The 10,517-nt window shown below is 27.9% G+C and overlaps 4 protein-coding genes across 10 annotated transcripts; 3 read left to right on the forward strand and 1 right to left on the reverse strand.

Annotated features, from left to right (window-relative positions):
• Positions 1–813: 813 nt before the first annotated feature.
• Positions 814–3,571, forward strand: LOC124955696. The gene is made up of 7 exons (XM_047510501.1): positions 814–1,583; positions 1,682–1,776; positions 1,882–2,052; positions 2,123–2,343; positions 2,453–2,670; positions 2,837–3,078; positions 3,189–3,571. The coding sequence occupies exons 1-7, from the start codon at positions 1,371–1,373 to the stop codon at positions 3,445–3,447; spliced, it is 1,419 nt and encodes a 472-aa protein (XP_047366457.1). The 5' UTR covers positions 814–1,370; the 3' UTR covers positions 3,448–3,571.
• Positions 3,572–3,850: 279 nt separating this feature from the next.
• LOC124955699 (V-type proton ATPase subunit e 2-like) lies at positions 3,851–5,346 on the forward strand. The gene is made up of 4 exons (XM_047510511.1): positions 3,851–4,076; positions 4,235–4,282; positions 4,349–4,436; positions 4,595–5,346. Exons 1-4 carry the CDS (start codon positions 3,979–3,981, stop codon positions 4,613–4,615), a joined length of 255 nt encoding a protein of 84 aa, XP_047366467.1. The 5' UTR covers positions 3,851–3,978; the 3' UTR covers positions 4,616–5,346.
• On the reverse strand, positions 5,300–7,415 carry LOC124955698. 6 transcript variants are annotated; one of them, XM_047510505.1, is made up of 4 exons: positions 7,287–7,415; positions 6,686–6,785; positions 6,519–6,599; positions 5,300–6,369 (listed from the first exon to the last, which is right to left on the reverse strand). In XM_047510505.1, exons 2-4 carry the CDS (start codon positions 6,771–6,773, stop codon positions 5,627–5,629), a joined length of 912 nt encoding a protein of 303 aa, XP_047366461.1. In that variant the 5' UTR covers positions 6,774–6,785; positions 7,287–7,415; the 3' UTR covers positions 5,300–5,626. The 6 variants fall into 6 exon arrangements, with proteins under 6 accessions (XP_047366461.1, XP_047366465.1, XP_047366462.1 ...); XM_047510509.1 differs by having other exon boundaries at positions 6,519–6,581; positions 6,686–6,803; positions 7,287–7,398; XM_047510506.1 differs by having other exon boundaries at positions 6,686–6,803; positions 7,287–7,398.
• Positions 7,416–7,582: 167 nt separating this feature from the next.
• LOC124955697 (E3 ubiquitin-protein ligase RMND5A) lies at positions 7,583–10,334 on the forward strand. 2 transcript variants are annotated; one of them, XM_047510503.1, is made up of 7 exons: positions 7,584–7,759; positions 8,073–8,356; positions 8,719–8,856; positions 8,948–9,246; positions 9,319–9,421; positions 9,578–9,732; positions 9,828–10,334. In XM_047510503.1, exons 1-7 carry the CDS (start codon positions 7,624–7,626, stop codon positions 9,889–9,891), a joined length of 1,179 nt encoding a protein of 392 aa, XP_047366459.1. In that variant the 5' UTR covers positions 7,584–7,623; the 3' UTR covers positions 9,892–10,334. The 2 variants fall into 2 exon arrangements, with proteins under 2 accessions (XP_047366460.1, XP_047366459.1); XM_047510504.1 differs by lacking the exon at positions 8,719–8,856 and having other exon boundaries at positions 7,583–7,759.
• Positions 10,335–10,517: the final 183 nt, after the last annotated feature.

The following is a 10,517-nucleotide window of genomic DNA, read 5'->3' on the forward strand; positions in this document are numbered from 1 at the left end:
TAATCATACTTTATCCGATTTAGTCGAAGATAATGTTGTTGAAAAAAATAGAAAAAGAAAAGAAAAAGAAACAAAACGAAAAAAAAGCGACGATCTAACGATAAACATATGTATGTTGCTGTAACTTAAAACATTGTTGTTTTCAATCTTTTTTTTGTTTTGTTTTTGTTTCGTCGTTCATCTATATATTATGGTTATTCTCTTATATACGTACATGTATATTCATATATATATGTATATATGTAATATCGTGAGCTATCAATCTTTTATAATAGATGATATTCTATTTTAATATAGCCGAATTTCCGTTTCCATTTGTCATGTTTTATCATCAGTCACATAGTTATTTATTCTATAACGAAATGTCATTGTGTAATACTATTGTTTGTAATATATATATATATATATATATATATATTAAATATATTAATAAAATAAAAAAAAAATTTTGAATGATCTTATTTAATTATTTTTTAATGTCATTTTTAAAATATTAATTTTAATTACTTTCGCATTATCTTTCATAATTTTATTCTTATTTCTAATAATTAATATTAGAAAAAAAAAAAATATATATATATATATATTATTAAACGATATACACATATCTAGATTAATCGATCCTCATAACAGGATTAATTTTAATACAATATAATGTGTAATAATAAAATAAAACTTAAAAATTATTAAACATTTCAATTTATACTTCATTTCTATCGTCGATTTATCAAAAATATTTAACGTAACTCGCACATTAGAAAATAATGAATGTACCTAAAAATATTAGTCTTTTCTATCTCACTCTCTCTCTCTCTCTCTTCCAGATTATTTATATGTGTTTCTATTTTTACCAAATAGGTTTTTACTAGGAAACATTAACTAATGTCATATAATGACACTTTGCATTACGATAAACAACACGGAAGGATAACACATGACTAATGGAAATGGAAAGGGGATGAAAAAGGTAGGGAGGGATGAGGGAGAGGATGAAAAAACTCGGTCGCATGAAAAGAGAGAAAGAGAGAGAAAGAGAGAGAAAGAGAGTAAAGAGAGTAAAGTATATGTATTGGGGTGGTGTGTTACACAAACTCTGCTATAAAAAATCTGTGATTGTTACGTGTGCAGAAAGCTTAATATGGGGAAATTAGATAACATAAATCGTTATCGAAATGTCTGCCCCCTCTATCTGTGTAATATTTGCTCGCATGCTAAATTATTAACGAACACGCGATTTTACGGTTTATATTTCTCACTAATCGAAATCGAGGAACGTCATTCTTAAACTTTACAGTTCAGTGACAAAATCTAATTCTAAGTCAGATTTGTTCGTTTGTTATTATTTTTTTCTTTTTCTATTTTTTAACACCATGAGACGTATCCTATTGATGGCAATCATTCAAAATCTATTAGTGATCTCGCATACGATTGGTGGTTTAATATGGAACAAAAATCTTGGAAACTTCGTACCGATATTCAGCATTCATCCTTACTCGACTCTTCATCGTGAATTATTATTGAAACAACGGGAAATCGAGACGCATAATTTTCAAGGGCAAATCATTGAACTTACCTACTTTCAGGTAAAGGAAAAAATAATAAAAATAACAATAATAATAGTAATAATAATGATGAAAAATAAAAAGCACATTTCTTCTTTTTCTTTTTCTCTTTATCACAGCAAAGAAATATAGTGTACTTCTATAAAAATGATACCAAGATTACAGGACTTGTCGCGGACATATGGAATTTGCTGGCTGACTCATTGAACTTTACGTAAATTTCAAATAATTATGAAATATTATTATTGTCGTACTATAATTGATGTTTTAATCGAATCTTTTTTTTTCTTTTCTCTTTTTTTCTTTTTTTTTTTTTTAGATTAAAATCAATACGCACGAACGAAACGTTTTCTGGTAATCATAAAGACGATATTTTTGACGGTTTGTTAGGTAAACTTCAAAGACATGAAACCCATGTAGTACCAAAGATAGAAATGTATTCTAGCCGATTTGCGGCCGCTGATTTTACACCTGCACTCTGGAGTACTACGTACGTAATATAATATCCATATATATTAAATGTAACGTTTAATATAAAATATATTAAACGTAATATATAGACAACGACTATTCATTAAACTGAAATACACGCACGATAAAAATTGGATGCTGTATTTATTCTCATGGAAAGTATGGTATTCGATTTTAATGATGTATTTAATATTAACCCTGTTCAGTCACATATCGCAAATAATATTTTGTTATTACGTCGAAAAAATCAAACAAAAAGCATACTTCATTGATCATTGTTTCTACAATTTCGCCATGATGTGCAAACAAGGTAAGGATCATTGATTATTTCTTTTTCTTTTGTATCTCTTCCTAATCATCGTCGAGAATTATCGTAAATTTTCACGAACTTTATATATCCATAATAATTAATATTTCAGGTTGTATCCCGAAGGAATTCGAAGGAAGATCACGAATTTTAGAATTATCGCTCGGTTTGTTCTCAAGTTTAATTCACATAGCATTTTCAGCTTTGATATTTACATACATGACGCACAAAATTTATGTAAAACCTTTCAAAGATCTTGATCATTTGAGAAATCATACAAATTATAAGATCGTTACTCTAAACGGATCTATTCCTTATTTAGCATTTGTGGTAAATATAAGATTTTTCTTCTTTAAAAAAGAAAAAAATAAAGGAAGAAAAAAAAACGTGGAACAAATTCGCAAAAACAACGAACAACCTTCTTATAATATTCGATTATATTATTAGACTTTATTATATATATACATATGTATATAATTATTAATTGATATTTTAGAAAGGTTATCCAGTTTTGAATGAACTCTTTGAAGAAGAACGATTACTTATCATGCAAACGGAGAGGGAGATGTACAGAAAGGTTTGTTCTAACGAGTACACCATGTTTTACGACGAGGACGTGTACAACGCAAAACAAAAATATTTTTGCAAATTGAACCCCATAGGCATGCCATATTTTACGACATGGGTTGCATCCGCCATAAGTAAAAATTTCAAATATAAAAGAACGATAGATATAGGGTAAATTTAAATTCATTCACGTGTATATAATTCGCCGACACGCGAAAAAAAAATTATATATATACTATTATACGAAAAATAAATAATAATATATCGTATTATATCGTTAGCATCATAAGATTGCACGAGATTGGTTTGGTATCAAAATTGAGAAAACAAATAGCATTTTACAATATGAAGGACGTGGAATGGCAAAAACCAAATCCAATTGAAATGAATCAAGTGTCTTTGATCTTCATTATGTTATCTGGCGCGTCCGTTTTATCAAGCATTATATTCATTATCGAAAATTTGATATTTGTTTGGAATCATCGAAAGGCACGATTAATTTACACAAAGAATAAACTCCAACGACGATTGATTTATTAAGAGTTCGATATATTGATTTAAGAATATATATATTTCTTTTTCAATCGCTCATCCATCTCGAAAATATATATTCATATATGAATTATTTTCTTTCAAAGCCTTTTTCTCTCTCTCTCATCCCTTATCCACAATTAATTTTGTCAAGGATATTTTCAATAGTTTTTTTTTTTTTTTTTTTTACGAACTAGAAGAGAAAAAAGTAAAGAATTTTTTAAAACAGAATTAAAGAGAATTTTTTATAACATTTTCTATATCGATTTTATATGTTTATTATAAGGAAACGTAGTTTCTTTGTTCTTCGTTTGAAATTCGCGGTATATCGTATCGAATCGATACGATACGATATACTATACGATTATTCATTGTAGTCACGTGAAATATCTTCGATGTCATATCGATTTATATCGAGTATTTTACTCATGTGATTACTACACACACTCGAGTCGACATCCCGCTGGTCAGAATTCGTAATTTCATAGAACTCTGTTCCTTCGTTTCTCGTTCGTTGATATAATTCGAATAGATCGTAAAATGGGAGCATCCGTAGTACCAATATTAGTATTTACCATTTTGTGGGGAGCTGTTGGTATAGCTTTACCTTGTTTCGTACCTACTGGACCAAATCGTGGGTATGATATATATACATTAAATATTTTAATACGGCCCATCCCACTGTGGTCTATCTGTCAATGAAAAATTTTCCCATAGATCTAAAGATATTCTTTTTGAATTAATTATTTCTATTTCTCTATTTCTTAATTTTTATTTCTCTCTGCATCCACTTTAGAATACTACAAGTTGTTCTCATATTAACAGCGTTTACTTGTTGGTTATTGTAAGTATCATTCAGTGATTAATATCAAAAAAATATTCTATCGTTAAAGACATATTATTATTCCAGCTGGTTGTGTTGTTACATGGCGCAAATGAATCCATTAATTGGACCAAAATTATCAAACACGACTATACTAATGATGGCTCAAGAATGGGTTAGTTTTATTCCTTCTTCTTCTTCTTCTTCTTCTTTGCTTTCTATCATAATCCTCAATCTATTTAAAATTCAATCATGTTATCATTAATGAGTTAATACATTTATTAACAGGTTAAGATTAATATTTTAATTAAACGATGATTTATTTCATTTTAGGGTTCAAAGATCGAACAATGAACAAATAAATGTAATTGATGTAATATGAATTTCTCTGTATGTATATATATACTTCTTATAAATTACTTAAATGAATATATTCCAAGAAACTAGGGTATACCACTGTTATATAGACGATATGCTTCTATTTATCAATATGAAATTACAATTATGTGTATATATCTATATATATATAATTGTAATTTCCAAGTTAAAATATTTGTACAAATAATCTTAGGTTACATATATGATCCAAATAACAAGTGTCGTATTCGTAATACAAATGGTTTCTTCTCGATTAATTGTAAGATATAATCACGTACATTTTTGTCTTCGAATATCCATCTATATTAGTATTATTATTATAATAATTATTATTATTGTTGTTGTTGTTGTTATTATTATTGATTGAAAAAATTGTAGTAGAAATTAACCCAGTTAGTTCTAAAATGTAATTGAAATTTTATGTTCCATGCTCAAGACAACAAAGATGGTATTGCTTTTATTATTATACCTTGTAAATATAAACTGCCAAAGTTGTATCAATGTGCATTTAAAATAATTCCATAAAAAGAAATTGGATCAAAGTGTACAAGAACCATTTTATCAAGTAAATTGAATTTTTCAATTTTCTTCGCTAATTCAACGACTAATCGTAAAACTAATTATCGATAACTTTATTTTGCAATTATTACAAAATTGTAGTAGTTAGCAAAATGTATGTTTTATTATTAAAAAAAATCTATTATATATACACATTTATCTTTATAGACATATATAAATTTAATCAATCGATTAAATCACTTTTTCCTATATTCTACTATACAAGTATATACATGTTATATAGTAATAAGCTTAGATATACACTATATATAAATACATTAGATCGAATTGGATTGCTTTGGCTCCATTTTGATCGAGTTTAAACATGTGAATAATGAATATCTTCTGAGAAGGATTTATTTTTATAATAACTTTATCTTTACTCACATTTAATACCCTGTCTTTGCAATATATGAATTAATAATATTTTTATACCTTTTCACAAAAAGATCCAAATTTAAACTCATTCAAGGTTTCACATGTTATATTCATTATTAGAGCTGAAAAAAGTTGATTACGTTCTCTTTGTATTTCATTGTTATTTTCTATTGCCTCTCTCAGACGTCTAAGCTCTTTAACCTTTTCTTTTTCTAAACTAAGATGTTCTTCTCTAAGCGTTTTCATTTGTCTCTTTCTTTGTGTCCTTAATTTTATTCTTTCACGTATAGTATTTGGTTTTGTATCACATACTATTTGCGTATTACCATCGTAATGGTCTGATTGATCGAGCTGATCGGATAATACTTCGATAAATTCATCATCTGCTACGGACTTTCCAGACAATGAACTCTCACTATGAACAAAATTTTGAGATATCTTTTCGTTATCTTCGCTTTTAACTAAATTCGTATTTATCATATTAGGAATATCTATAGTATAATCCTTTTCATAAATTTTTTGTAAATAATCATAATACTCCCATGTAATTCTATCCTTTCCCATTGACGATTTCCTAATATTATCACGGATCTTGATGTACGTTCTTTTCAAATTTCTAAACTTTTTATCTAAATTTTCAGCTGACACGTAATAATTTTTCTTCTCAAATTCTAATGCTATTTCTTTCCAAAGAGTTTTCTTTTTTATCGTAGAATCTCTAAATTTTTCTTTCCTAGCATCGTAAGCTTCAATGAGTAACAATGTCTTACTCCTTGTCCAGACAAACGAGGTATCTGAAATCAAACGTTTAATACTATTAATATATTATTATTTAAGATTTAATTAAAACATATATACCAATTGTAAAAGACATTAGACTGTCAAAAGAATTCATTTAATACAATTAATAATAAATATATTTCCTCTAACAACGTGTACCAACCTGCTATTGCATTTATACTTCTTACTTGATATTCCAAATTAGCACCATTTAATTTAATATACTCTGCAACAAAAACAGGATCTGGAAATTAAAAATGTCTATGCGTGAATTTTTTATAAACTTCAATCAAATTATTTATATGTATTTCAAATCGATTGATAAATTACCACTTTTCAATCTTGCGTGAACGTCCTTTGTGTCTCTAATAGTGTAAATATAGTTTCCCAAGTTATATTGACATTCAATTTCATCCATGATATATTTTACCTAAAAGCGAAACATGACCTATGCGACAATTTGTTTCATAATTTCACATTTGTATTTCAAATAATATTATTTTTAATTAATATACGTTCTACTACGATATTACTATAATAATAATAATAATAATAATAATAATGATTATGATGATAAAGTTTTCGTGAAATTTATGAAATATATCTTTTGGTAATGCATTATAGAAAAACGAGTACCTAGCTATACACTAATGAATAATGTTATCATACAAGAAAATAATCTAAACTTTTGTTCCTATCATAGATAAAATAATATTTTATCTAACGTTCATTGACGTCACTTTACAACAATATTAAATACATTATTCGAGTCCCTTTATAAAATAGTATTATTTGACATATGTTTATTAAGATATATATTTTTCGGATAAGAATTTTGGTTAGAAAAACATGTCGTCGAAAAGAAATATTTGTCGAACATTGTCGACTTTAATGTGCACTGATACGAACATAAGATTTATATCTTTCTTACTGTTTCGATATAACCACTCCGATCGTTCCCTAGGACGTTTCTTGCTGCTCAACGCTCAGTGATCAAGGAATTTGTTACAAATGGCGACTTATTCAGTGAGCCAGCCAGTATAGCGAAGCCGGAAGAAAGCGTTTAATCAGTATTGCCAACCTTTATCCGACGAGTTATCCTCAGTAGTACCAATATTAAATACGTATATCTTTTTCAGCCAATCACATTGCGATATTTTTAATTCGAAAATTCACCACCAGAGCGCGCCTCGTTCAACCTGAATTTCTACTGGAGTTTTGGTGTATCGCCTTTAATTATAACATGAGTACATTGAAGACAAACAACAATGGAGGCTTGTAACGCTGTTGAGCGCGAAGTTGACAAAGTTCTATTGAAATTTGGTGCTATTAACGAACATGCAGATAATGTTTTACGTGATTTAATAAATCATATCGAGTCGTTAAAAAAGGAATTAGAAGAAGGTAAGAATTACGTGATATATTAAGATATATGATGTCCTTGACTCGACTCTATACAATTTCGTTTTGTTGTTATGATTCAGCAGAAATCGTGATGAATTTTGTCAGATTATAACAGGATTATATTAAAACTTATTACACGAGAGTAACGAAATAAAGTTTGTAAAGGTTTTAATATAAGGCCAATTATTTTTTCATATTTATAACCTATTTAAAATGATTTTTTGATCGAGCCTCATTTATCAGCATTGAAACATTTTTCTTATGTACACATTAATACCTTTAAATATTAAAAATAATCTATTGTTTCTCTCAGCACCATCTGATCATGAACTGACACCTGGTCAAGTGCAGGTATTGAAACAAGCAATGACAAAGGTTCGTGATACTGTACAACGTTTGGCAACCGATCATCGAGATTTACATAGTACGGTATCTAAAGTGGGCAAAGCTATTGACAGAAATTTTATTGCCGATTTTGCAAGTACAAGTCGAGAAGATGTATTTTCTGGTCCAGAAAAATCTCATCTTCTTAATCAAGTTATCTGTCAACACTTCTATCGTCAAGGAATGCTGGATATTGCAGACGAATTGGCAACAGTAAATTTATAACCAATAATTGAGGAGGCATCTCATTATTCATAATTTTATATATCATTTTGCGTATTTGTATTTTAATAGATTATATATGGATAGTTTTTTTTTTCTTTTTTTTTTTTCTTTTTTTATTTTGATATATCAAAAAAATACTTATCGCACATACGCATACATTTCTTATAAGTTAAATAATGGCTATCTAATTGATTATAAAACCATTTTGATGAAATAGGAGATAGATTACGTATAGGGAAAATTTTTTCTTTTTTATCGCGGTACTTTATGTACAATCACTTGCTCATTTTCATATTGTAAAATACGTAGTAATAATTTTCAAGAAAACGATATAGTTAGAAATATTTTAGGAAGCAGGAATTAAAACCGACGAAGGCAGGAAAGAACCGTTCACAGAATTAAATTATATACTTGATTGTTTGAAGCAAAGAAATTTAGAACCTGCACTTGAGTGGGCTAAGAAACACAGGGAAGCTCTTTTGGCACAAGTAAATTTATATTAAAACGATAACAGTCTACGATTTTTAATGTATACGGAATTAATTAGATTTGTCCTAAAGAAGATTTTAATTATTCCAGAATTCATCTCTTGAATTTAAGTTACATAGATTACATTTCATAAGGCTTGTACAACAAGGGCCTAGTAAACAAACGGAGGCAATAATGTATGCTCGTCAGAATCTTACACAGTTTGTTGGACGTCATGAAAAAGAAGTACAAGCTTTAATGGGAACATTACTTTATTTACCTAATGGAATACAATCATCCCCGTATAGTCATTTATTAGATCCAACATTATGGCTTGACATTCATGATGTTTTTACAAAAGAAGCATGTACATTGTTAGGATTAAGCGTTGACAGTCCACTCTCGGTTTGGTAAGTTGAATAGAAGATAGATAATTGTTACAATTTTTGATTAGCAACGATGATAAGATATTTATTTCGCAGTATCAATGCTGGATGTACAGCACTTCCTGCTCTTCTCAATATTAAACAGGTTATGCAACAAAGACAAGTAACTGGTATATGGAGTGGAAAGGATGAACTTCCGGTAAATCTGATTAACAACGTTCATTGATAATAAGACAATGACAATTAATTATTTCATATCTCTCTTTTCTTTTCGTTTCTTTTTTTTTCCTTTTTTTTTTTTTTCTTTTTATCTTTTTATCTTTTCTTTTCTTTTTTTTTTTCCCCCTATAAATAGATCGAAATAGATTTGGGTAAACAAAGTCGTTATCATTCGGTTTTCGCATGTCCGATCCTACGACAACAAAGTACAGAAAACAATCCGCCAATGAAATTAGTTTGCGGTCACGTAATATCAAGGGATGCATTAAATAAGCTCACCAATGCAAACAAGTATGTTATTAGAATATAACGAAGATGAAATGTAAATCAATGTTTATTTCAATCAAATTTTTTGCTACTTTTTAAACGAATCAATTTCTTTCTAGACTGAAATGCCCATACTGTCCTGTGGAACAAAATCCAGAAGATGCTAGACTTATATATTTCTAGATTACTGTGATATATGAATATAGAGACAAATGTATTGTTAAATTATATATATATATAGTTTCGCAATATTTTTTTTTTTTTTTTTTTTTTTTTTTTTTTTTTTTCTCGTTATTTAGGTTCGAGGAATAGGACAAAGTATCACGATTGAGAGAAAAGTAACGTAATTCTTTATTTTGATTTAATGGAATTCGTGCTTTTTTTGTAAGACGAATGAGACAATTCAATTTTCATTTATGGAGTTAAAAGAAAAAAAGAAAAAAAAAAAAAAAGTAAGCGAATGTAATCTAACTTTATTATTTAATTATTTCTCTTATAAAAAGACTGATATTGAAGCAATAGCATATAATAATATTAACATGATTTTGCTTTCTCAGTTATCCTTTTTTTTTAACATTAATACTCTCTCATTAACGAATGGAATTAGAATAACTAAATTAATTATATATTCGTTTAGTTACTTGTCCTGACTATACTAATTACATTATTAATCATTGGCATTTATAACTTTTTTTACTAATGTTTTTTAACTTTTATTTGCAATTATAAAAATTAACAAATTGTGATGTACGTATATATATATATATATTGGTTGACTTTAATAGTTTATAAATGTTTAGCTGAAATCA

Source organism: Vespa velutina, chromosome 19 (genome assembly GCF_912470025.1).
Source record: "Vespa velutina chromosome 19, iVesVel2.1, whole genome shotgun sequence".
NCBI classification, from domain to species: Eukaryota; Metazoa; Arthropoda; class Insecta; order Hymenoptera; family Vespidae; genus Vespa; species Vespa velutina.